General features: G+C 36.7%; 6 protein-coding genes and 1 long non-coding RNA gene across 12 annotated transcripts in view; 5 read left to right on the forward strand and 2 right to left on the reverse strand.

Annotated features, from left to right (window-relative positions):
* LOC124219522 (cysteine-rich PDZ-binding protein) overlaps positions 1 to 398 on the reverse strand; it is a 1,842-nt gene extending 1,444 nt beyond the window's left edge. The window contains exon 1 of the mRNA XM_046627218.2: positions 211 to 398. The gene's annotated coding sequence lies outside the window, so the exon portion shown is untranslated. The remainder of the gene's footprint in view (positions 1 to 210) is intronic.
* LOC124219510 (uncharacterized) lies at positions 10 to 5,772 on the forward strand. Of its 4 annotated transcripts, none has more exons than XM_046627197.2 (10): positions 10 to 265; positions 424 to 617; positions 749 to 963; positions 1,213 to 1,356; positions 1,616 to 2,247; positions 2,339 to 2,565; positions 2,748 to 2,883; positions 3,018 to 3,177; positions 3,369 to 3,845; positions 4,039 to 5,772. In XM_046627197.2, exons 3-10 carry the CDS (start codon positions 953 to 955, stop codon positions 4,199 to 4,201), a joined length of 1,950 nt encoding a protein of 649 aa, XP_046483153.1. In that variant the 5' UTR covers positions 10 to 265; positions 424 to 617; positions 749 to 952; the 3' UTR covers positions 4,202 to 5,772. The 4 variants fall into 4 exon arrangements, with proteins under 4 accessions (XP_046483153.1, XP_046483155.1, XP_046483156.1 ...); XM_046627199.2 differs by having other exon boundaries at positions 424 to 543; XM_046627200.2 differs by lacking the exon at positions 1,213 to 1,356.
* A 189-nt stretch (positions 5,773 to 5,961) lies between these two features.
* LOC124219511 (uncharacterized) lies at positions 5,962 to 9,864 on the forward strand. 2 transcript variants are annotated; one of them, XM_046627201.2, is made up of 8 exons: positions 5,962 to 6,174; positions 6,259 to 6,405; positions 6,609 to 7,243; positions 7,326 to 7,537; positions 7,798 to 7,939; positions 8,151 to 8,322; positions 8,411 to 8,890; positions 8,977 to 9,864. In XM_046627201.2, the coding sequence occupies exons 1-8, from the start codon at positions 6,164 to 6,166 to the stop codon at positions 9,107 to 9,109; spliced, it is 1,932 nt and encodes a 643-aa protein (XP_046483157.1). In that variant the 5' UTR covers positions 5,962 to 6,163; the 3' UTR covers positions 9,110 to 9,864. The 2 variants fall into 2 exon arrangements, with proteins under 2 accessions (XP_046483157.1, XP_046483158.1); XM_046627202.2 differs by having other exon boundaries at positions 6,609 to 7,075.
* An 893-nt stretch (positions 9,865 to 10,757) lies between these two features.
* Positions 10,758 to 13,067, forward strand: LOC124219524 (uncharacterized). The gene is made up of 2 exons (XR_006883408.2): positions 10,758 to 11,079; positions 11,172 to 13,067. It is a non-coding gene; the product is annotated as an uncharacterized lncRNA (long non-coding RNA).
* Positions 11,859 to 17,033, reverse strand: GCS2alpha (glucosidase 2 subunit alpha). The gene is made up of 8 exons (XM_046627194.2): positions 16,925 to 17,033; positions 15,627 to 15,722; positions 14,944 to 15,351; positions 14,527 to 14,853; positions 14,106 to 14,358; positions 13,372 to 13,970; positions 12,280 to 13,238; positions 11,859 to 12,156 (listed from the first exon to the last, which is right to left on the reverse strand). The coding sequence occupies exons 1-8, from the start codon at positions 16,939 to 16,941 to the stop codon at positions 12,044 to 12,046; spliced, it is 2,772 nt and encodes a 923-aa protein (XP_046483150.1). The 5' UTR covers positions 16,942 to 17,033; the 3' UTR covers positions 11,859 to 12,043.
* Positions 17,034 to 17,239: 206 nt separating this feature from the next.
* LOC124219512 (KICSTOR complex protein ITFG2) lies at positions 17,240 to 22,095 on the forward strand. Of its 2 annotated transcripts, XM_046627203.2 has the most exons (8): positions 17,240 to 17,524; positions 17,990 to 18,032; positions 18,691 to 19,069; positions 19,162 to 19,393; positions 19,485 to 19,804; positions 19,886 to 20,625; positions 20,774 to 21,008; positions 21,821 to 22,095. In XM_046627203.2, the coding sequence occupies exons 3-8, from the start codon at positions 18,923 to 18,925 to the stop codon at positions 22,004 to 22,006; spliced, it is 1,860 nt and encodes a 619-aa protein (XP_046483159.1). In that variant the 5' UTR covers positions 17,240 to 17,524; positions 17,990 to 18,032; positions 18,691 to 18,922; the 3' UTR covers positions 22,007 to 22,095. The 2 variants fall into 2 exon arrangements, with proteins under 2 accessions (XP_046483159.1, XP_046483160.1); XM_046627204.1 differs by lacking the exons at positions 17,240 to 17,524; positions 17,990 to 18,032 and having other exon boundaries at positions 18,936 to 19,073.
* LOC124218550 (mitochondrial inner membrane protease subunit 2) lies at positions 18,188 to 18,891 on the forward strand. The gene is made up of 2 exons (XM_046625089.1): positions 18,188 to 18,493; positions 18,691 to 18,891. The coding sequence occupies exons 1-2, from the start codon at positions 18,188 to 18,190 to the stop codon at positions 18,889 to 18,891; spliced, it is 507 nt and encodes a 168-aa protein (XP_046481045.1).
* Positions 22,096 to 25,448: the final 3,353 nt, after the last annotated feature.

Here is a 25,448-nt window from a genome sequence, read left to right on the forward strand (position 1 = left end):
CGGTATTTAGCTTTCATAATCAGAAAAAAGATCAGAAACAAGAAAAGAAAAAAGTTTCGGGCAATAATAGAGGATTACTAGTTTATGGTGAAAAAACTGAATTTTTTATGTTGGGTCAGGTAACGCTGGGTCAAGGTTAAGGTTAGGTTATATTTGTGTCGGAATCAAACGAACGCGTCGGCAAGTTGAGGCAGTTTGATTGGTACTTACCGTTACTAAAGCTCTAGAATCGACACAATTTCACTGCAGTACGAATCGTCTGATGGTACGTAGTCCTTGATTTTCAAAAGTTCGTGAACTTGAGAAGGGCAGGTTATGTTAAGATGAAAACAAATAACACCAGTCTTAAGCGTCCTTTTCAGGTTAAAGCTCTGTGAATGCTATTGTTACAATGTTACAACTTGACACGAATTTACACCCTAGGCGCGCTGCTAACGGCCAAACTGGACGTAATTTCGAGTACAGTTGGCAACACTGAAGTCACTATGACCACGCAACTTGAAATTTGTGCGAATTCAAGGGGATTCCTCGATTTTCGCGCGCGTAACTAATTTGAATAAACGTAATATCGACTTATTTAAATTTAATGAAATAATCAGGATTGAATTCTCACTACTGTAAGTGATTCAGCATCTACTACTAAATAACCCGAAGTTCTGTTTATTCAGATTTCGCTCACGTTCTATCGTAATTGTCAAGTCGATCATATATTTGATAACAGGTGAAGTAATGAAATAACGTATTTTAGATGAAAAGTCCCTGAAATAGAAATTCCCGTTTACAAATGTGAGCAATGGGCATATAGAACACTGGAAGAAGAGCCCCATTATATCATACGCTTATCACCGCTCTGACGTATCTGATTTCCTGATTAGCCGCGAACTGCTAGTCACTATCGATATCGTGCAAATTATCAACAATTGCATACAGGCTGACGAAGACATCGAACAAAATGAGTGCTGGGTATGTAAAAAACCCAAACAAACATTGACAAACCGTATTTACGAAACTGTAGGAATACAATATCGTAATTTGAATAAATTATGTCTTTTTAATCATTTGAATCATGTTTCAAAAAACTGAAATTTAGGAGGGCGTAGCCAGAAAATTTTTGACATCCCACTGTCGAGTGTATTGTCACTCACTAGTGAACAACAAAATATTTTCCATATTTTAATTACGCAAAAGAATTTATATAACAATATGTTTCAGGCCCAGCATCTGTCACATTCTGGATTTTCCCAATGAAATTTTGATAAAAATTATCTTCCATTTGAATGCTAGAGAGCGTGTGCCTTTGGGTAATTCATGCAAGAAATTACACAGTCTTATATTCGAAGAGAAAAAATTATTAAGGTGAATACATAATTCCTATTTTTAATTTACTCTTCATATTTTCATCATTCCATGTAAAAGATTAATATTTCTTATCAAATGAAACAGCTCAGTTGAAGTTAAAAAATTCAATCAACCTAATCATCCTTAATGATTCAGTTGCAAATATTAGAATGGAGCTTACATACGCGATTCAATATATACGTATATCAACGAAAATCCAATTATATCCCACACTAAGCAATATCTGTGATAAGATTTTTCTATCTGTGCATTTCAGGAATTTAGATTTTTCCAAAGACGGGCGCCTGACATCAGTTTCTGACATCCGTCAATATTTTGACAACAGCAAAGCAAGCAGGTACATTCAGAGAGTAAATTTGAGAAATGTAAATTTTATAGAGCCGGAGCAGATGCTTAACGATTACATCGGCAATGCAGTGAACATAGTTGACTTAAACATAAGTGGCACAAGATTTGAAGACGTACAGGGGTTGGGATATTTCCTAAAGTTATTACCACATGTAAAGAGACTCTCTATCGACTGGCCAAGACGAATGGAAGATAACGCTGGACCTTGCTGCAAGGTTCTACGAGGGCCTTTAAGCAAACTCACGTATTTGTCAATACAAATATGGCATCCACCACATACAAAAAAGTTTGTCCAATATTTACAAATGTGTCAAAAACTCAAGGAGCTACGCATGATTGGAAGGAAATCCTGCTATGTTCCTGCAACAGACGACCTTCCGTGCTTAGAACACAAAAAACTTAGGAGTCTCGAAATCATTGAATTTTGTGGACCCTGCTACGGCCCCGAGAAGAGATACTTCATGACTTTGCTTCCAGAACTTGAGAAATGGACTGATTTTCACGTTCCCAAGTATTACATTCAGAACGGTTTTTACTTTGGTATGTTTCTGTGATAAATTGATTTCAAAGTAACATTGGCCGCTCAATATCTAATCCCATTTGATCTGATAGCAAATCTAATAATTTTTAGAAAAAAACGTGCCATTTGCTAAGAAGCTACGCAAGACAAATTTGATGAAAAACAATCCTCGAAATATTTACTTCGGCAGCTATTTTGAATTTGGCCAGTCTGTGCTCACAGAACGCCTTTTAACAGAAGTGATTAAAGTCACCCATAAAGACCCGCCAAAATGTTACTGTTGTTTATCTCTACTTCATCAGACAGACATATGTGTTATCAAGATCGAGGAGGCAAAGGTAAAAGTACACCCTAAGTATCGATCAGTTTTTCAACAAAACTCTCAAACCCAATGGGTTGTTATGAATTATTCTAACCGAAATTGACGTCATTTAACAATGACAATATGTTGAGGAACAAGTTATTCGAATTTTTAAGCGACGACGTGATAATAAATACTTTTATATTCTTAATGTTTCAGCGACTGCTGAAAGATCCAAGTTATGAACTTTCGTATTTACGTATCAATCATAACATAAAAACAAATTGCGATGCGCATTTAGTCGTATCCGCTTTTCCAAAACTCACCGAGCTCATTTTATCCAACATAACAAAAGGCAAGGGAAAGTCTTTCACATAACATTTTTGAACACCGTTTTAGCGAATAATTAATATTTTTGTAATATTTTAATAACTATATATCTACGGTTGACCTCTAATGTCATTGGTTTCCAATTCTGTACAATTATAGTATCGGGTTTTGTACACTCTCGGAAACAACTGAAGAGAAAATATAATAAGGCAGTTAAACAAGAGGGTTATCTGACCAACAAAAATCTAGATTCATCTTTTAGTATGATCGTTCAGAATTCGCCTCACCTTAAACACCTGACGCTGGATACTAATAACAGGTGCGAAAACCTTTATTCTGATTATCCTATGTATCATGATAATTCAATAATTGTACCAGAATCATGATCAGAGTCAAAAATCATAAATATTCGATAATGATGGAAATTTGTAAAATAATGAATACGATTTTCTTTATAAATAATTAAGTTTTCAAAACAAAAAGCGATAAATTATTTAAATGTTGCTTCAGCACGATCGAATATGAAGAAATGTGGGACTTGAACGCTCTGCACCTAATCTCAGGTTGGACAAATCTCAGAACCTTACGTTTGTCATCGGTACCAATCGAGGACGGTATTTTTCTCACTGAAATCGGAAGGGCATGCAAGCATTTGGAGATATTAGACTTGTACGATCTCGGTCCCGGGGATGTTTGCTGCTACATCGATGAACTGTGTCAAATGATTGCTGACCTCAAAAACCTGAGAGAATTTAGAATTCATCAGGACAACATTGGCGAAGTATCTCGAATTTTCGTATCACTCGCCAACAATGTGCAACTCAGGAAAGTTGACGTGATAAGTGATGGCGAAAATACCACCACGAATAATTTAATACCCTCTATCGAACACCTGCTTCAAACTTGTTCAAAATTAACTACATTCCAATGTATAATTGACGAAATATCCGAAGCCGATTCTGTAAAGCTGTCGACCATGTTGAGAAGGTAATTACAACGTGTGCTTGCAAACTGTATATAGAAATGTCCCTGAAGTTTGGAGTCCTAACGAAAATGAAGTACGACTCTCTATAGCGGATAACGATCTATATTTATACGATCCTATTTTAATCAGGGCTTAACAATCAATGTCTGTGACATGTTTTTGAAACTCATTTCACCGTCTGTCATTATATTGCAGTTTCAAGTGCAAACCTGGAAAGTCCGATTTCCAATTCCAAGTTGTTTGGACTATGGATCTGATAATGGATGATTCTGAATGGATGATGAAAGAAGACGTCATAACTGAGGACGCCCGGCTTGTGAACTTCCCCTGCGACATGAGCATGCCACATCATCCATAGAGTGCAAAAAATGCAGCGATTCTACTCGTGCTTACAGTGGAATGTCATTGAAAATTAACTTGTTTTTAGACTTAGGTAAATATGCAATCAATAATCAACTATCGCGTATCAATTAAATCGAAATATAAATACACAAAAACTATTCTTATAGTGTTGTCCAGTGGTCAGGAAATATCCTTAAATTTTTCTTGTGTCATGGAAATATTCTATTTTTAAAGTTTACCGCGAATGATTTATTTATTTGTGTTCACTGAGTAACTGTTTTTAAATTGTCGATTCCCGCCTCGAATCGTGTTTACCGTTTTCCCTACTAACAGCTCGTAGTAGAAATAACGTATACCTCGTACGTCGCACTGATTATATACAGTACGGTCTACCATTTTATACACGTGGTTGATCCAACTATATTTTCTGATTTCTCGACATCCCAATTAATCGAAAGAATGTTAAGTCTCACCGTGGTATTTTGTATAAATAAAAAGAGGAATAGGTAAAGCAATCACGCATGCGCCTGAAAAATAACAGCTTCACTTCCCTGCATCAACGGCTACATGAAGTTATCGCAAAGAGTTCGAATGAGCGCTGATGACAAATATTTTCGTCTTATGATCGCGAACATAGATTACTCTTCTAGTTAGAAAACATCGAGAGTGGATTTGAGAGTCGCGATTCACGAAAACTTTTTCCTCACGAGGTGATGGCAACAAACTACTGCAAACTGCATCGTTACTACGTATTGCACCGATACCCGTCTAATATAAGCGTGTGCATCGGCAATATTCAAAGTTCGTTAGCAATACTTGTGCAAGGCGCGGTTTTGACTAATCGAAATGGGGACTCAAATATCGGAGTATTTGATGATGTACCTACGGAATCTGAGAGAATTCACATTTCACGAGAAAAACGTTGGAAAGGTATCCAAAGTATTTTTCGGGCTTAATACAAATCCAGAAATCAGGAAAGTTAGTGTTAAATCTGATGAAAATCTGCTTCATCACTGCTCAAAGTCGGCAGTATTTTTCTGTGTTTTCGACGGCGTAAACCAAGCATACAATGACGAGCTTACATACACTTTGCAAAAGTAAATTGAAAAATTGTGTTCCAAGTCACGCAAAAATGTGAATTAGTTACACTTTCGTTTCACATGTATCTCCTCTCGTTTTGCAGATCAAAAATTCTGTTAAACCGACTGAATTTCTAGTTTTAAGTTATTACTGATAAGGATTTGATAAATATTGTGTACGAAGACTTCTCACCGCTCAAATTTCCACATAAATTATATTGACATTATTGACTAAATCTGTTACGATGTAAAAGTACCCCTACTACGCATAGATCTTTGGATAATCATTGTGAAGTTTTAGTTACAGAAAAAAAGATTCTAAAATTTCACACTAAAAATCAAGATAAGCAAATGTGATAAGACTTTGATTTCTTTAAATGAAAATAAAAGTAAAAACATGTTTTCACGCAATAATTATCCCTATTATTATCATTGTATTTAGTAGACGCTTAACATATTATTATTCATATGTTATTACGTGTAACAGCGGCGTTCTTTATATGGTTAATAAAGGAAACTAATAATAATAGAAGTTTTTGTTCACCTATTGATCCATTAAACAACTAGCGGAGTGTTCGCAAACAAATTCATTACGAAGTTGACCGATCGCCTCGACGTTCTCTGTACATCACAGTCAAATAGTCGACGGCGTTCTGAACTGGCGGCAAGCGAACCGGAAGTACCAAATCTTCGATACGATTTTCAACTAGCGACTGGAATTAAGTTTCGAAATTCGAAATGTTTGACATTGGACCATGTTTTCTTAACCGCCATAACAGGGATTCCCCTTCCACGTTTCTTTGTATCTTCGCAACTCTCAACAACAACAGTTTTTAGTCCGTATTCAGTGAAATGGTTGAGATCCTTGGTGAAAGAAGTAATTCGAGCTTAATGACGAAATGAGCCAAAAGTAAGGGCTAATTTATTAAACAGTACAAATAGTTATGTATGTGATTACGAACGATAATGTTTTGAATAACCTAATACGTTTCAGTAACAACATCGGCGGCATTGTGTCCCGTATTCCATATGAAATTTGGGTGCACATAATTCTATATTTAAATGCTCGAGAACGTGTGAGCCTTGGTTACTCTTGCCGGCAATTCTACAGAATTGTCTTTAAAGAAACAAAATTGCTGAGGTTAGTACACGCTGTGCATAATTTAATTAACGAATTAACGAAAAACGAACTGACGATTCTGCACTTAGCGAATTAGATTCTAGAAACTGTTGTGATGGAAAGAAAAGAAAAATCACAAACGTATATCTCCAGTTTGTCATTAAATTCTCATTATATGAAATTGGTCAAAGTGTTGAGGACTACAGTTTTTCACACGCTAATAGGGATCTGGACTTTTCGCCAAATGGATACCTGACTTCTGCCTTGGACATCTACTCTTGTTTTAGTAGGCAAAGAAAGAAACACATACGCAAACTTAACATTAGCAACTGTGTTACAGTTGTACTGAGTAACCTATTGAAGACTTACATAAAGTCAGCATTAAACCTCGTCGAAATTAACATACAAGGAATAAAGTTCAGAGATATTCAAGACGTGGGCACATTTTTGCAACCATTGACACACCTCCAACGGTTATCGTTCGACTGGCCAAGGCAGTTAGGAGCAGTACATTATGAGGAAACCACTGCTGCAAAATTCTTGTACCAACCATTTAGCAGGCTTCGATATTTATCAATAATCTTTGATAACTCTAATTTCTCAGTCGAAGTTGTTACCTGTTTGCAACTATGCCTGGAACTCATAGAGTTGCATTTATTCCAATTATCTCTGCCAGTATATGACTACAAAGGTATTCAAAACTTACATCTTATTCCTCTACCACATCTTAAGATTGTCGAGTATTGCGGATATAAATCAGCGGAGGTATTAAAGATCGTGGAATTTTTTATCCCCGAACCTAGACTATGGACAGATTTTTATATGGGCCCATATGATCGGGTTGATGGCTTCTACTTTGGTATGTTGAAATTTTACAATTATAATTCTTAATCACGTCGTTGAGGTGTGAAAAAAACTGAATAAATTTATCATCTTTACAGAAAAGAATGTCCTGATCATCGACAAATCAATTAATTCCGAGCCTCGTAGAATCTGGCTTATGACTTCACACATACTGCTGAAGACCTTGCTTGTAAAAAACTTTGAAGATGCTCCAAATGGTTACTGTTGTTTATCAGGAGAAGCAATGAAGGCACCGTGTCTATTGAAGATTGACGAGATGAAGTCACATTATATAAATTTAAACAAATCCGTAGGTTTTCCGATTATTTCGAATTTCGAAATTTAGTTATATGTGCAATATACATCCCAAATCAATGCCATCAATGTGTTTCGTCTCTATTGCCACAGTTATGACATGTAGTTAGTCACACCATTCATGTGAAAACACAGTCAACATCCCTTTTAATAACTGTTATCTTTTCCTGCTAAAAAAAAAGAGGGTGAAAAAGTGAAGGAGCATATAAATTATTCAGTTTCTTTGCAACACGCTGTGCATCTAAAATATTTCAGGGGATGATACATGAAGCCAAACAGCAAATATCTTATCTTAATATGTACCATCCTATAACACCAGAATGTGACATACATTTAGTCGCGGGTGCTTTTCCAAACCTGACAGAACTTGTGCTTTGTAACCTGATAAAAAGAAAATGTAAGTTTATCAATTAAGCTGTTACTGTTTGATTACCAATTAGACATGATGATACATCAAGTGCCAATGGTGTTTTTCCAAATGAAACTGGCTTTTGAAATATGTTACTATTACGTCTAACTTATCAACCCAATCAAATTCTTGAATCACTCATGAAGAATTAATAATCAACCTTCAATGGATATAATGGATTATATTTTCACAATTGCAGCAGTTACTAAGCCAAATGTACATCCTCAGAGGCATCTGAAACAACGTAATGCATCTACCGAGAAAGTTGGTGATCTGATGAATACAAATCTAGATTCATGTTTCAAAATGCTTGTAGGAAATACGCCAAATTTGCGAGAGTTTAGACTAGAGGCTAAACGAGAGTTTATATGGTTTGTTTCAAATTTTTTATTGAAATGTAAATCTTCTACTGTTAGAAAAGATGACCGTAAACTTAGTGACAATTTTCTCGGCTTTCAGTACACGTCATTATCATGAAATATGGGACCTAGATTCGCTGCACCTGATCTCAGGTTGGCGAAATCTCAGAGCCCTATGTTTGTCGTCGATACCAATAAAGGATGGACGGTTTCTCGTACAAATTGGGAGAAAATGTACGCATTTAGAGAAATTGGAGTTATACAATATGAGCACAACGAATGACTGCTGCTACACAACTGAGCTCTCGCACATGGTGATGCACCTTCAAAATCTGAGAGAATTCACATTTCACGAAATAAACGTGGGAAAGGTATCCAAAGTGTTTTTCTGGCTTGGAAGAAATCCAGAACTCAGGAAAGTTAGTGTCAAATCTGAGGAACCACCAAGCGATACGCTGTGTGTAATGACATCCTCTATCGAACATCTGCTTTATTGCTGCCCAAAGTTGGCAATATTTTTCTGTGTTTTCGACGGCGTACACAAAGAATATAGTAACGAACTTACGCATACTTTGCAAAGGTAAATTGAAATATTGTGTTCCAAATCACGCAAAAATTCGAACAATCTACACTTTCGTTTCACATATTTCTCCTTTCATTTTGCAGATCGAAAATTCTGTTTAACCGGCCGAAATTGCAATTTCAAGTAGTTGCTGGCCCTTATCCGCAAAATATCGTTTATGAAGACTTGTCACCGCTCAAATTTCCACATAAATTGACCAGATCCGTTACGATGTAAAAGTACGCCTACTACGCGCAGATCTTTGGATAATCATTGTGAAGTTTTAGTTACAGAAAAAAAGATTCTAAAATTTCACACCTACAATCAAGATGAGTAAATCTGATAAGACTTGGTTTCTGTAAATGAAAATAAAAGTAAAAACGTTATGTTTCGACGCAATGATTATCCGTATTATTACACCGGTCAACACGATTTTTGGGTTTGGTTTCTGTTTGTGAAATTTTGGTTTCTCCTACGTTAAAAATAAGGGAGAAAATTATTTTTCTGATCAAAGTTTGCTTTCGTAGAAACGACATCAATTTTTGGAATTTTCAAGAAAAATGACTGATTTTTATATTTTTTTTGTAATTGTATTTTAAATTACGACCAGAAAAGTTTTTGCGGAACATCAAAGTCTTTTTTATTCAAAAATTGTGATAAATAATTATAATATGCAATTTGCAATCGGGATAATCAAAGTGCTACCATCTATTGCTCATAAAATGAATAAAAATCTTCACAACGTACTTATCGACGTAAATCAGACAAAAGCAAACTTTACAAACTGAAAATGAAAATTCAAGTGTTTTTTAATGTTTAGAATGAGAATCTGAGCATGAGAACACAAACCCAAAGAGAAAAATTTTTTTTGTTGACCGGTGTTATCATTGTATTTAGTAAACGTTTAACATGTTATTATTCATATGTCATTATGTGTAACAGCGGTATTCCTCAGCTGTCGTTTATGTGTTTAATAAAGGAAACTAATGATAGAAGTTTTTGTTCACCTGTTGAAACGGTATTATCACACTGATACATAGAAAATTACCGGAGTATTAAAAAGAAATTCATTGCGAAACTTACCGATCGCCTTGACGTCTGCAGGCTGTCAGCCCGCTTCACTGTTTTGTGCACTCGGTTGCATCGCGGTGACCTTCAGGCTCCAATCAGCAGCTGATTCTTCCATCTTATCGTTTTGTTGTTACCTCGTGCGATCTAATCGTCACTTACACTGCTCAAATGTCCAAAAAACAATGATCTGAAAATTTGGTTAAAAGACTGATTCATTGACCATATGCTGCCGTGTATTATTTTACTTTGTTGATTACTGCACTATGAATCGTTTCACGCATGATATCACAGCGAAATTCAACAGGCTTCGTAAGGAAGTAGTGTTTGGAAATATAGCTGAAAATTCGGCTTTTCGCGTGTAAAAGAGACAAGACAAGAAAGGTGTTAGGTAAACAAAACAAAGGAAGAATCGGAACAGCGTAATTATGTCATTGTGCCTATGTCGTGATATTTACACATTAATACGTGTAGATGAGCGTGGGATTTCAGTATTTTATACGATACGAATCTATGTTAATTTTTCGTATTAAATACCTCGATACATCCGACTCTCGAAGGGAATAATTCGAACGTTACGACAAAGCTTGTTCCAGCTTTCGCGTAAAAGTTTAACCCTCGAATGAAATGCAGCAAACTGCTTACCTTCAAGATGGAGCAGCTAGCAGCCCTACTTTTTCTTCTAACTCACAGCCATGTTCATGTAAAGGAATAAATAGCTGCAACGCAAATTTCAATGTCCAAGATATGAAAGTACGAATCGACGCGACGCTCACAGCTCGAATTATCGAAGACATGACCGTGAAACATTCGACGACGTTCTGGAACTTTGGCGGCAAAGAGACCAGAAGTACAAAATCTTCGATATGACTTTCGACTCGCGAGTGGAATAGAGTATCAAACATCGAAATATTGAAATTAGTCCACCTCACTGCATTCTAACAGAGATTCCCCTTCCACGTTTCTTCCGCGTTCATAACTCTCAGTAGCCACGCATTTTAGCCCATATACAGTGAATTGGTTGAAAGAAGTGATTCGAGTTTAACGCCAACTTCCCTCATAATAACTGTTATCTTTTTCTAAATGGTCGTTCAAAACACGCCGGATTTAAAAGATTTTAAACTGGAGGCGAAGAGCGAGTTTGTATTAACATTTTATTCAAAGAAAAAAAAACTTCCTATAAATAAAAATAATAAAGTTGAACTGCACAAACCATTTTTTTCACTTTCAGCCTACTAGAGTGGGACGATGAATGGGACTTGGATGCTTTGCATTTAATTGCAGGCTGGAGAAACTTTCGAGCCTTGAGTTTGTCATCAATACCAATCAGGAATGGAAATTTTTTTATCGAAATTGGAAGACGATGTACTTGTATGGAGAAATTGGAGTTACGCAATACCAATATCTGAAGTAGTTGCTACTACACAAACCAGGTTTTATTAATAATAATGTACTTTCGTAACTTGAAGGAATTCACACCCTATGAGAAAATCATTGGCGAACTGTCTGATGTATTTTTCTGGCTTGACAAAAACCTTGAGCTTGGCAAAACTTACATCAATCTTGAAAGACCACCGTGCAACACTATTAGGAAAATGACATCATCTAAATACCTGCTTTATAATTGCTCGAAATTGACAACATTCATCTGTATTTTCGATGGTTCAGAGGAAGCTTGCAGTGACAGGCTCACAGATAGTTTGCATAGGTAAATTTAAATTATATAGTGTTTAAAACCATACAATCCCGCGGTAACTGCCATAAAAATTTTACGTTCATTCGTACTTTAAGTTATTAAATTTTTCTTTTGTTTTTTTTTTTTTATTGCGTAAATACGTAGTAACGCATTTATGTATTACAAAAGTGTTTTATGAAATATGTTCTCGTGTTGTTGATGATAAGAAAACAAAGAAACGTGTAAATCAATTTGTTCACATCTATTTACATTGTAGCATCTATTTAAACTATGTCGATATTATGCTTTACTATTTACTGCCTTACGTTATTCAGGTGTGTGTTTGTCACTCAGGTGAGATTTGAAAAATCGAATGTAAAATGTTCACTAGAATATAGGTATATCAAGTTTTTGACTTCACTTGTCAACTAATGAATCAACTCTATACTCCATTCCTCGCCCATATTTACTCCAGGTTTACGCACAGTTAGAACATTGTTTCGAGTATTGTATTTGGCCTCCAGCTCGACTATGCCTAGAGCTGAAAAAAGAAGTTTGAATTCATGATTGGAAAATATTCCAGTACAGGCGATATATTTTGATAAAAAATTAAAGTAAATCTGAAAGCTCAGCAAATATCTCAGGATTATAACGTCCAACTCACTTTTCGAGGTCAATTGTGCCGATTTGACGTTCTTTGGTGGATTGGCGATATCTATCCTCTCCAGCCAGCTCTTAGTGTCATAGGTTGCGAGTTTATCCATGAAATTGGATGTCAGCTTGTAACCAGTCAAAGTGAACCTGATGTACAAGTATTTTCCATGACGGTACTCGAAACTGGATTCATCGTCAATGTAGAGAGTGCCTGTAGCGGATCCATCGTCATCTGCGATTACCATCAGCGTGTAGGGATCGTTTTTCATAGCGACTGTACTTCGGCGGGATCTGTTCTTTTTTGGAACAATTGATCCACTCCTTTGATATACTGGGATTCGCTCCATCGTCACCGGAACACTGACAGCACCAGGCTGCTTGTACGGCTGCATCGTGTCAATGTTGTACCAAGTGATCTTATCCTCTCCAGGGAAGTAGACGCTAACTTCTGTCAATCCAGGCTCTAGAACTGGACGAACGAGGAGCGAATCGCCAACCAAGATTTCGTCGTCGATAGTAAAAGCTGCAGACTCGGTTGGGTAGTGAGCCCAAATCGGCCTGATAACTGGAATTCCGCTGATTTCATGCTCCCTAAATAATGTGTACCACAAGGGCAAATAGGCGTAGCGCCTCTTGAGGGTTTCACGAACTATTCCAAGAGTATTATCACCGAAAACCCAAGGCTCACGACGCTTGGTCTCGATGTGAGAATGCTGACGCATAAACGGCAGCCAAGCAGCTGCTTGATTCCACCTTATGAACAACTCATTGTCCGGGTTCTTGAAGAAGCCTCCTATGTCTGCACCGCAAAAAGAGAAACCGGATACCGCCAAGGACAGACACATCGGGTAGCTGATACGAAGGTGATTCCATTCACCTGTGTTATCTCCAGTCCACATGGCACCGTATCTTTGCGAACCAGCAAAGAAGGATCGTGTCAATACGAATGGTCGCAGGGAACCGCCAGACCTGGAAAAAAATATTTATCGAATCAAATATCTATCAATTAACTGTATTTACGGGTCTAATTTGGGACTGGAAAAATGAGTTCAGTCAAATATTCTCAATAACAATGTTCAACGTGAAGTAGAAAGTATAATACCTTCGGAATAAAGCCTCGTGAGTCGCGGACGTGAACATCATTCCGTTAATGTTGTGAATATCTCTGTGCTCCCAATTTTCATAATGTATCAAATCCTTCGGCATTGTTACTTCGGGTCCATTGAACACACTCGGTTCATTCATGTCATTCCAAATATAAACGTCGTTGGTAGTTCCCGTGAATTTGTCTAGATTGTACTGCTCGATGTAGTACTGCCTGACTTTAGGGTCGAACATGTCGATGTACGAGGTTGCACCTGGCCAGCACCATCCCTCGTAGTCTTTTCCATCTCTGTGTTTTACATAGTAACCAAGATTTGTAGCGTCGTTGTGGAGAAAGTAGTTCTGGTCTCGCTTGATGTGAGGATCAATAATCACCACCAGTTTTCTACCCTTTTCTGTCAAATTATGGACCATCTCTAGAGGCTGCGAAAATTTACGGGTATCCCACGTAAAGTACTTCTTGCCATCAGTGTACTCGATATCCAGCCACATTACATCCATCGGTAAGTCGTACTTGTCAAAATTCTCAGCCACCTGACGCACGTCGTCCTGGTCGTTATAATTCCACCGACACTGATGGTACCCTAAGCTAAACATCTGAAATGGAATGAATGTCAGAAATTGAAGAAATTTCATTGAGAATTCAACATCACACCACATAGATATGTATGAGTTTTAGTGAGTTTTTTCTACAAAGAAATCTGACGTTTATTAATCGTGAATTCACAATACCTGAGGGAGAGGAGCAGATCCAGTTAAACGTGTGTATTGCCTGAAGGCATCCAAGGGACTAGGTCCTAGCATAAAGAATGCGTCGATTAGGCCTGACTCAGAGATGAAGTGAGCGTCAACTTGGGGCTTTTTAGCAGACCCAGAAACGAAGTTAACGATACTCTCAACGACGTTGTTATCAGCGCTGGATGTTATATCCACCCAAGTTTCAGCTGCATTCTGCCAGTAAACTCCTGACGTTCCGCTTTCCTTACTGTTGAAGTAAAACTACTAATTATAGTTCATTTTAAAATGTAGACTTCATAAATGCTCCATTTGAGGATACTTTTGTATATATCACGAATAAATTTCAAAATTACATTGTAAAAATATCTATCAGTTATTTAATATTATTTATGGATGTTAAAGACGAGGAACTTACCCGTGGCCAAAGACGACAGGAATGGCACCATAGAGCGACATAAAGTCGTCAATTTCGTATTCAAAAACATCCAAATTATAAAGTCTGTAAGGATCAGATTTCTTTGTGGATTTCAACGCAAATGATCCAGCATGCTCTGGAACCCCATAAACATTTTCAGCCCCTATGAAACTGAAATCTAGTGCCACAGCCTCTGGCCCGAAAGGTTTGGAATCGTGATGTGATTTGAAATTCTCCTCCCAAGCTCCAGGATCAGAGTCTGCGCCGTCTCCTGGAAATTCGGGATTAGTTTCAGCAGGCTTTTCTCCTTCCTCACCCTCAGGCTTCCTGTAATAAATGGTGGTCCGATATTAGTTGAATCCTATCATTCACTGGTTAAAACTTCCGTTGTCAGTAGGTCAATGAAAATGAACTTACGGCTCTGGTTTAGTGCGTATGTGTTCAAACCGCATGAGTCCTCTCGCATTGGCAGAGAGAACAAGTTGTTCACCGCGATAAAAGTCAATTCTGAATGGATTGAAAAAGAGCTTAGCCTTGGTATGATCAGTGCCAACTACAATATACTCTGCTGTTTGTTCAATGAGTTGTATTTTCTTTGGCACAGGATCACTCTGGAGTGCAAATGTCGCCTCGAATCTTGGATGTAATGGATTCTTCTCGTTTATCCAAACCCTGTATGTGTTGTCTGCCAATCCTGTCAACCGAAGAATGTATGCAACTCCTGTATCTTGGTTAAATAATTCACCGCTCAGATCCGTCTCTCGAACTTCGACCGTGTTCAGTAGCTTGTAAGGCGTTTTGCCTGGCTCAACTTTTCGGCAACGCCTATAAACAGGTGTAGCAGAATAGAATGAAGTGAAGTTATTTCCAATGAGTTGATTGATAACTTCTATGTTGTACAGAATATATGATAGATACATTTAATGGGCTTGAACTTTGGCGTGGCAAGAGGTTAAATTCAAAACTGATATAATTCGTTACAAATCAAATTATATAATTTTACGATCTAGTAGTTTTTTCATTCTTACTGATTTTAAAACTGCATCATTTCCAACCACAAGTAATTAATTTCTTTCTGTTTTAAGTGTATCGATACTCACCGACAAAAACTGCTTTGTTCGCATGTTTTAAAATTGTTTCTGTCAACTCCGCTGACCAAGTAGACGCAGCTGAGTGCTGCCAGAAACAGCCCAAATCTAAGGAAAATAAAAAAAAAATTTAATATTTGAGCCTTTTATTTCTTTGCATTTTTGTCAACGATTTTGGTGAATAGCCACACTATGAAATATACGTTTTTGAATAAAAATTGAAACAAAGAAAAAAACTGCTATTTAAACGGATGCCAATTAGATTCGAAGAGCAATGAGCTACACAGAGGGAAAACTTATATCAGCAAAGATTAAACTCGCGTTTGAACTTCGCCGTATCTAAAAGAACTAATCTTTGTTTACACTGTAATGTATCCATATCTTTTTGTGTATAAACATGCATTTCAGGTAGAAGCTAAACTCTCTTTTCAAGATAAGAGAATTATGCAGAGATGTACTACACCACAAAAATTATTGTGAAGTAATTACGATAAAATTTCACTTTGCTGCTACTGAGCCTCATTCCGATACATGTTCATGGGCCGACAATCACTACTTGTATAAACAGTGAATATGATATTACTTTTTATTTTTTATTCAAATAAGGATAGCAGTGGTTTCAGAATTGGAGGAAAAATTTATCCAACTACGACGTCAAATTACGGCGATATTTTCGTCGTTATCACGGCTAATATTTACTTAGGTACAATCAGGTAATGTTGTAATTAATGCATCGAACGCACCGGAATTCATCGGAATTCCACGTACACCTGCGTGTGTTGTTTTGGCGTGAAAAGGAATAGAAACAAGGAAACCGGATTCGCAAGGATCTGAATTAGTAACAATGAATCCCAATTCAATTAACTACTATCTTCATTCTCAACAAGGCAGACAAATATCAATTTATACGTAAGCTACATGAGTTGTCTAATTTGATGGAAAATTTTGTAAACCGGTTCGTCAGAGGTGCAAGTTGGACGCACGTGAAGCCAGCGATAAAATGATGATACTACGGCTCCGATTTTAATTAATGTTAGAAAGTATATAAATTTTTTAATTTATTTACTAAACGATTATCACAAACAGCCAAATAACACCGGCGCGAACCCGCGGCGACACGTCAGCGGCTCCACGGTGACTTGATACGATAATCATTACTTCTACGATTTTACGTTTCTGGGGGAATTTTTTTTACGTTTATAATTGGAAGATGGATTTATTGTTTCAAATACATGCTCATTTAATGCACTCGTATATCCATATTTATAGTTAAATACGGATCTTTAACAATATCGTTAAGGGATACTCACCTCACGCCCAGAGACATATTGGTATACTCGGTATACTGCCTGTATACTGGCCGTAGTGTCCGTAAACTGTAATTCCTAAAACGTGGCGGCGCTACCGTCTGCAACACAAAGTACCATGGCGGTTATTCCGGAACGGGCGGCAGGTGGCAGTTGAGGGGAAGTCGGTCAGAGTCGGTACTGGTCGGTACCTTGCAGTGTTGCCAATCGTACGGTCAGGACCGTATTTGCGGGGTAATTTCACCTCCTGTCGGAACATACGGTCCAATTGCTCGACCGTACACTAAGTGTACGGTCCTGGAAACATTTTAAAAATTTAAGCCTTTTCTTGGCTAGCCTCTGATATTGCAAAAAAATTAAGACCTGTCTGTTCCTTGATAGAATAACTAAAATATACGAAAACTATTGAATTACATGCAACGGTTACAATGTTGGCGGGGAATCTCCGCAACAACTGTTTGCACCTGCACTGCATTTCATATGCATTTCATATGCGTTTTATTCATTTCCACAATTGCACCTACGCACTGCGTGTGCAGACGAATCAACGAATGAATGAAAGAGAAGTGAAAGACACGTTAACGGATTCTGCTAGATGTTTAGGTACGCATTACGCGATTCGCAAATTTTTATTTGTGCTGATTTTTTGCTGCAAATTGTATTTCCTTGATTTTTTGCTGGACTATGTATTACCACTGTAGTGCTTACAATAGAATATACAGATTTTGGGTTAACCTAGCCTAAGGTGCCCGAATCTAACCTACACAATACCAAACATAATGTATTGGAACAAAAAATGGACCATAGCTGTATGCCTGGCATAGCGTCTGTATAAGGCGTTGCGATTTGCCGAATTTTATTTGAATTTCTTATTTTGCCACATTTTGTTGATCTTTATGTAATCCAATTTAACCTCACTTAACTTTAAGTATTCTTAACCATTGTCTACAGGTTTCGATTTGATAATTCTTCCTTTTTTTATTGTTTAACAACCTACCATTGTCAAGTATCATCCACTATGAAATATATTCAGCTGTTCTACTTAATATTTGGCAATTTTCTTTACAGATTAAAGAGATCACCCGACCCATTGCTTTGTCCAAAGTGATTGGTAAGTTTCTACCCTTGAATGGTATAATTGAATAAACGTAAACAAATTTACCCTGCTAGAGTTGCACATTTCAAATCTGAATAACTCTCACATATTTTTATTTTCTTTCATTTTAAAGCCAAGAAAAGCTCTCATCTTTATTATTCATTGGTTACATGGGGCTACCGCCCTTTCTGCGCAACATCCTCATAGGAATTCCTATAGGGATAACCTTTTTAGACACTGTTGGATATGTCGCGCGAGTTGAAGGTGTTTCAATGCAACCGGCGCTGAACCCTAACTTGAAAGAGGTCGATTACGTCTATCTGAATCGCTGGGCCGTTCGAGGGCTCAAAGTCGAACGAGGCGAAATAATTTCTCTGTCCTCACCTAAGTTTCCTAATCAAAAACTAATAAAGCGTGTAATCGGACTACCTGGCGACGTCATTGGCACCATCGGATACAAGACAGACTTCGTACAGGTCCGGGAAATTGAATTAAACTGCCCGACATTTAATTTTTTATATAATTATAGTTGATTACACTATCAAATTTAAGTTCATTAGCTAAGAATGATTAGATTTCAGGATCCACATGGCATAAAATTATTAAGCCTAATGGATTCTTCATGAATAAGTCCGGACAAGAAGTGCTTCAACTTGTACATCATCATCCGTAGGTACCAGAGGGTCACTGTTGGGTCGAGGGAGATCACACAGGTCATTCTATGGACTCAAATAGCTTTGGTCCAATCTCACTAGGTTTGGTAACGGCTAAGGCTACTTGCATTGTCTGGCCTCCAAATCGTTGGCAGTTCTTAATTCCCGAGGTACGAGAGCATAGATTACCGCTCAACATCCTGAGATCGTCTGTTGCTTAACACGAGAAACTGTACAAGAAAGAGCACCATCATGCGGGCCGTAAGCTTTGTTAAACGTCTGCAATGGGACGTCCCAGGAACAATTTTCAGACATGGTATGACACTAGGCGATGTTGACAACGATGGCGATAACGAATTGGTTGTTGGAACTGCAGAAGGGGAGCTATATATTTTTAAAGTACGTAAGTATGTGTGCAACCTGATACCAATTGAACACCATCGTTTCTTCTTGGTTGATCTGATTGAATACCAGAGAATATTTGACTCCAGGGTTCAGACTTGTGGCAGAAAATAACAGGTCTTGGTCTCATAACTTGCCTAACAGTGGGTGATATTTTTAACTATGGCCGTAACGCTCTAGTAGTAATTTGTGGAGATGGATGGGTCCACATCTTCTATAGTCCTCGACCGGTCAATCCAACTGCAACATCGCTGGGCTCGGTGGGCCATTTGCCTGTAATAAGGGAGTCTACTCTTGGAGATCAGTTCGGCGTACCAACTGGTATGTCCAAACACTATAAACACTGCTGTCACTCCAACTCAATGATTTTTCATGTGCTCTGTTTCTTACTCTAAAATCAACGTGCCAACAGGGCCAACCAGCGTAGACGTGGCCACAGGTATGAGCAGTATGATGCACTCATCAGGTTCTGATCAAATGGACAATAATGTGGAATCGAACGAGCCCTCTGGAAAAATGCAGTGCGTTCACGTTCAACGTATTCCTACAAACACCAAAGTAGTTCTCCTCGCTGATGTAGACAAAGATGGGGCCGTGGAAATGATCCTGGGACTGACCGATCGCGTCGTGCGATCTTACAGATGGTCTAGCAGCGCCGAACTTGGATCTCGCAGACTAATTGGTCTAAATAAATGGGAATGTGCTGATCAAATTGGTACCGTAACTCTACAGGTATTTATTTCTTTTTCCTAATACAATACACTGATTTGCACCAAACTCATAACGACATCTTTTTTACTCCCTGAATTGCAGCATACAGGAGATGGGACACCAACTTTGTTAGTTGCGCAGCCAGGTGGAACGTTTATGAGAATAAAATGCAGCCCTGAAGATTGCAATTTTGACGATCCTGACAGCTCGGAGACAAACAGTGAAGTAGCAGCAAGTTGCGTGGACTATGAAACACTGGGAATATCGAGAATGCGAAACCCGAATATCTCGACAGAGATTCTGGGTGACCTAGAGCCTGGAAAGCAGGAATTTGTGTCTGCGTTGGACACTGAGGTACCAAAGTATCTGGCGAAAAGTGTTTCTAATAAACAGAACACCTTCTCAGACGACAGTCAACTCGGAATGAACGTCTTCAAAGCCTCGTCTTTGGAATTTAAGCGGAATTATTCTCAGCCGGAAATGAGGAAGGCGAGTTTAGACGCGGTGGATACCATTCGTAGGAGAGAAATTAACGCCCAGCACAACGAAGCTGTGAGGTTTCACACCAGGCACGGCACACCCGGCATCGACACGATCGACGGGAACTTTATCGGCGGTAACGTCGTTCTGGGTGAGTTTGACATGAGGACAGATAAAAAGCCTCTTCTTCCAACGCAGAAGGACTTCTCGCCGTCTCTAGACAACAATAAAGATAACAACAATCGTAGCGAGACTGATGATAAAAACTCCCAGGATTCCGTTGGTGCTAAAAAGGGAAAACCGTATGCTCTGGCCACTCTAGACGGCACAATTATGCTCGTACAAGACGAAGTTATTTTATGGTGAGCCAGACTAGATGGTACCGCTCTATTTTCAGAGCTCAAATTATATCTCTGATTACGACATTAAATTTTATGTGGAATCTGTGAAAGAAAACTAGTCGATACTCCATTTGTTTGTTAATTTATCCATGATATGTTTCTTCCGCAGGGCGATGCAGGTAGATCACCAAATATTCGCTCTATGTCGATTGGACGTTACTGGCGATGGAACGGACGAGATAGTCGCCTGTGCCTGGGACGGTCAGACATACATACTTGACCAGCAAAAAAATAGCGTACGATTCCAGTTCGAGGAACCAGTGAGAGCTTTCTGCACTGGAAAATACAGCGTTGCATCTGGATCGTCGAGCCCCTGTCTAGTGTACAATACATTTCAAAACAAAGTGCGTGGCAAATGAATTTTTCGGACGGTATTTTTTCGGAAATTATGTCGCCGCTAACATGGCTTGTAAATATCCATTTCGTGACTTCACAAGCACTTACAGCCCTTCTGGACGTTCAACGTTGAACTAAGGCTGCTGACTTCATTAGCCAGTTTCGTTAGATCCGACCAACGAAACAGATTTCTTATGGATCAAGAACGGGCTTCTGTCACATGAAAATTTCCTTGTCGGATCGTGTCATATTTACGGAAAGATAACTGATGGAATGGGTGTTCCCGGATTACGTCTGTGCTTTTATACGTCTCTCTATCTCCCTGTCAGAAGTGAAAGAAATTCTGAAATCGTAGAAGCGATGAATATTCAACAAGTCAAAATACTATCAGCGATCTACGTTAGCAATGACTGAGATACAGACATACACTTTTATTGAAGATACGGTTTAAAAAAATTTATAGTCTGATTCCTACCCCCGTTCTCGCACGATTCGACAAGGAAATTTCCCGGGTTTTGACGTCACGAAATATATAGTATATGATTCGCCGGATCAGCGAGGCCTTAAACGGGCAGATACGTAATTTGAGCAAACTGAGGCTTTACTTTGCAAAAAGGAACCAGCCGAGATCAGTGGAATCGAATTGAATTCAATTTAACTCATTAAACAGATATCGATACATTCCCTTTTATTTTAAGTCAATTTTTATACAAAGTAATAAACCTGTCCAATCGTGTGCTTTTGGTTCTAATTAGTATATAGAAATCTGCATTGTCACTAAATAAATATCACGACTTGATCCCGTTCAATTTTATTCCAGATATTTCTGTATCACGATGTGATTTTACCGAGTATGATGGTTACCTCATTGGATCCTCTTGACACGCTTGATGACAAAGAGAAAAGAATTTTGGAAGAGTGGTTCAGCAAGGATAGTGAAACAGGAAAACAGCACAAACTGCAGCTATTGACCGAATGGTTACTGTACAGCAATGATTGTTTGTAAGAATAAAAGAATAAACAATCGGTACTATTGTACAAATTATAAAAATGCCAATAGGCTATTTAAAATTAAATAAACTACTTGTTACTTTATGTCATTTCTCTCTTTTTATTCCTCATTTGAAAATCCTTAAAGTAGATGAATTAAGAAATGTGGTTAAAAGCTAAAAAATCACCGATCTCTATCCATAGATCAGCGTAAAAAACAGTAAACAATTCAAATCTTGTGAGATTTGAATTTCGGATTTTCAAACCGACATCCCGCGGGATATTTATGAATTGCAGTGTAAATTAATCTGTGAATGAAGCTCGGATTATGAATGAATTATCACGGTTTCATTCGAAGTGATTTGTCATTTATCAATCGTTCATTCATGGATCAACTTTAAATGATTTATGATACATGGTTGCATATAGTGAGGCGTGCAATTAGAAGGCGTAATAAGTTAAATCTGAATTGTGCAATTAAAAAGTGTGAAGATAGATATAATCCGTTATTTGAAAGTGAGTGTAAGTGGAGGAAGTTCATTGATAATCAGAACTAATATTGCGTTGAATTATTGTTTACATTATTAATGTACGTTTGTATATTACAAATTATTCAATTACAGAAATACTAAATGTACCAACTGTACCAAGGGATGCGGTTAATTTAATTATAATTGGTGAAATTTTTTTTGAATGTTGATCGTTTATTCGTTTTATGAGTTATTGTAATTATCGATCGTACTCATGAAGTATAATATATTAATCGGACAATATTTAACATTGTTGTTGAGTAAATGATTTTGTTTTTCAAGTCGTATTAGTTTAAAGATTGTACAACCCCTTGAAAGAAGAAAAAACGAGTCCTGATTTGTATCACAGTGAAAGGATATCGTATCTATGGATTCGTAATAAATCTACGTCTACATAGAAACTAATTCATTTCTACATAATATTGGTAATAATAATAATAATCATAGTAGCGTAACAATATTTCAAAATACAGGTAACTCCAATTCAATGCCATTTTAATTAACAATCAATAACGATATTTTATGCTTTTTCGCCGTGTTCGACTTTTAATTACTCGATCAATCCACCAATAGCGATGTTATTATTACCGAATTAGCGACTTCGATGATATTTCAATCGCATGTGCATCGAATTTTTTGAATACGTATATTTTTTTGCTGTGTTTACGTTTTCGTTCAAATTACGGAAAAATTCGTTTCGAGCGGTTCAGGTCAATTAGCGTCGAAAATTTCGATATTATGGCAGCATGGCGAGACAACATGTTTGGGAAAATGTCACATCTGATATTACGAGCCATTGTTTAATGTGATTATCATATACAGTGGCACGGTTCTCTATATGGAAATAAACTGGATTCCTAAGTAACAAACTCGTTATCCGGTAAATGCTGTGTATAGGTATAAGTAAACATAAGTTTATTTTATTTTATTGCGTTATTTCGTATTTTATTACTGACAACTGGTGAGAAAATTTTAGAAATTTATACCACGCAGCGTTAATTTTTTTCAAAAGGTTTGATAATCAAGCATATAATACATATGGCAGCACAGTTTATATTAATACTTGATAATAATGGTAATACACTACTTTTGACAATTAATATAACTGGGTATGAAATAATGTTGTACGAAGAGTGTAATACAATAAACATACCGATTCACAGATGCTTATAATTCTAATTTACATTGCAATGGTATGTAGGATAGGTATATAAGACGTTTAATTAACCAATACTTCACAACACTAGTCGAGTACAATGTGTATAATAATAGTAAGGTGTATGTATAGAATATTTATTAATTAGCTATATTCAACGCTTATACCAATATAGATGACTAATTTATGTCGGAAGTATAAAACAATATTATTAATATGTATGTAACCGATTAATTCGGCCTGTTCAGTACAGTGCACTCTCTCAATAGGGCCGCAACTGTACAAGAGTGGAACCGATTTTCTACGAATAATTTTTTTTATTTTTTAGATTTGTGTTAAACTGGGAATAAGTTTGTTTATATGTTCGTAGAAATGACGGAAACATTGCATTTCCTGCGCGGTCCTATTGAGAGAGTGCACTGTAATTGATCTGTCCGAATTATTAGATACCTATGTATTAATTGCAAGTCGTAATGACTCGTAATTAACAATGCACAGGTTAATTTCATACATCAGTTTAATTTTGTTTTTTGTTTGTTTAGATTATCTTTTTCTTCTTCTTTTTTTCTAATTACATTTTCGTTTAATTTGTTGATTTGTTTTTAATATTTTTCTTTTATATCTTTCGCCATATTACTATGCAATGATTTTTCTGTATGATTTTTCACTTATTGTGCCTCATTATACAATATTTATTACACGAGAATTTCCCCTGAAGAGATGCTTTTTTTTTCTGTATGATAAAATTAACGATTCATTATTTGTATAAATATCTCGTCAGCTGTGGCCGATTTATATTACGTACCTTTTATGTACTTTTTATTTATTATAATTTTTATTATTATTACTTTATTTACCAACGGCAATTATCAGTATACAATTTAAATATTAATTATTATTTTTCATTTCTGTGTAGTTTAGAACATTTTTTACTTTTCATTTCGAATACTTACATCATTAGAATTCTCTATAGTTATAGGCATATGTATAATATATACTATATAATTGTATCAATTATCATATACCACGGTATTATAATTAATTTTTTTTTATTTTTTTTATATATATATATGGACTTTGTTATCGGTTCCTTAAACTGTACGTTTTTTTACGCGCTATATAATTATATTTACACCATAAAATTATTTATACTACAGAGCTTTTTATTTTATTAATCTTACTGTTATTATTATTATTATTATTATTGTGTTTTGAGTACCAAAAAATTAATTCGCTTCAAAATTGAACGAAATCTAGTACGAATTTGCATGCACAACTTTTGAAATGAAACACAATTTATTATCAATATATTCTGCCACTGTAAATGAATACATCGTAATTCTAAGAAATATTTATTTTTCAGGTATGTCAATCCTTCTAATTTGCTTTTTTTAAGTTTGAGTTTTGTATTTTACAAAAATTTTGAGCCAACGGAATTATATACCAAACATTCTGAAAGTTGAGAACACGTGTATTATATACATTAAATGGTAGGTTTTTATTGAGTTTCTTTTAAATTCTTATATCTGTCGTATGAGGGATCAATTAGCGTGTTAAAAATTGAACGGTATTGGAATTGAAATTCTTATCACTATAGTCACGAACAGAGTAGACATATGCGTAGCAAAATTGCCATTGTCATTACCTTCGGAAATATCTGATAATCAGCAAATCGTCGAAAATCGCACGAAATAATTATCACCTACGCCTACTAAATATTTATTATCACATGAATAACGCCAATGTAAACAATCGGCTTTAAGTAACATTTC

Source organism: Neodiprion pinetum, chromosome 5, assembly GCF_021155775.2.
Source record: "Neodiprion pinetum isolate iyNeoPine1 chromosome 5, iyNeoPine1.2, whole genome shotgun sequence".
NCBI classification, from domain to species: Eukaryota; Metazoa; Arthropoda; class Insecta; order Hymenoptera; family Diprionidae; genus Neodiprion; species Neodiprion pinetum.

Bases quoted from the DNA above. Each gene is read 5' to 3' on its own strand.
- LOC124219510 (XM_046627197.2), top strand. The intron at 2,248-2,338 runs GTATGTTTCTGT...AATAATTTTTAG, and splicing joins TCAGAACGGTTTTTACTTTG to AAAAAAACGTGCCATTTGCT. The intron at 3,178-3,368 runs GTGCGAAAACCT...ATGTTGCTTCAG, and splicing joins ACGCTGGATACTAATAACAG to CACGATCGAATATGAAGAAA.
- LOC124219511 (XM_046627201.2), top strand. The intron at 7,244-7,325 runs GTATGTTGAAAT...TCATCTTTACAG, and splicing joins GGTTGATGGCTTCTACTTTG to AAAAGAATGTCCTGATCATC. The intron at 7,940-8,150 runs GTAAGTTTATCA...TCACAATTGCAG, and splicing joins TAACCTGATAAAAAGAAAAT to CAGTTACTAAGCCAAATGTA.
- GCS2alpha (XM_046627194.2), bottom strand. The intron at 15,352-15,626 runs GTGAGTATCGAT...ACCTGTTTATAG, and splicing joins GAACAAAGCAGTTTTTGTCG to GCGTTGCCGAAAAGTTGAGC. The intron at 12,157-12,279 runs GTGAGTTGGACG...TTCTTTTTTCAG, and splicing joins GGCACAATTGACCTCGAAAA to CTCTAGGCATAGTCGAGCTG.
- LOC124218550 (XM_046625089.1), top strand. From the start codon at position 18,188: ATGGGGCTACCGCCCTTTCTGCGCAACATCCTCATAGGAATTCCTATA. The intron at 18,494-18,690 runs GTCCGGGAAATT...CATCATCCGTAG, and splicing joins ACAAGACAGACTTCGTACAG to GTACCAGAGGGTCACTGTTG.
- LOC124219512 (XM_046627203.2), top strand. From the start codon at position 18,923: ATGCGGGCCGTAAGCTTTGTTAAACGTCTGCAATGGGACGTCCCAGGA. The intron at 19,805-19,885 runs GTATTTATTTCT...CCTGAATTGCAG, and splicing joins TTGGTACCGTAACTCTACAG to CATACAGGAGATGGGACACC. The intron at 20,626-20,773 runs GTGAGCCAGACT...TTTCTTCCGCAG, and splicing joins CAAGACGAAGTTATTTTATG to GGCGATGCAGGTAGATCACC.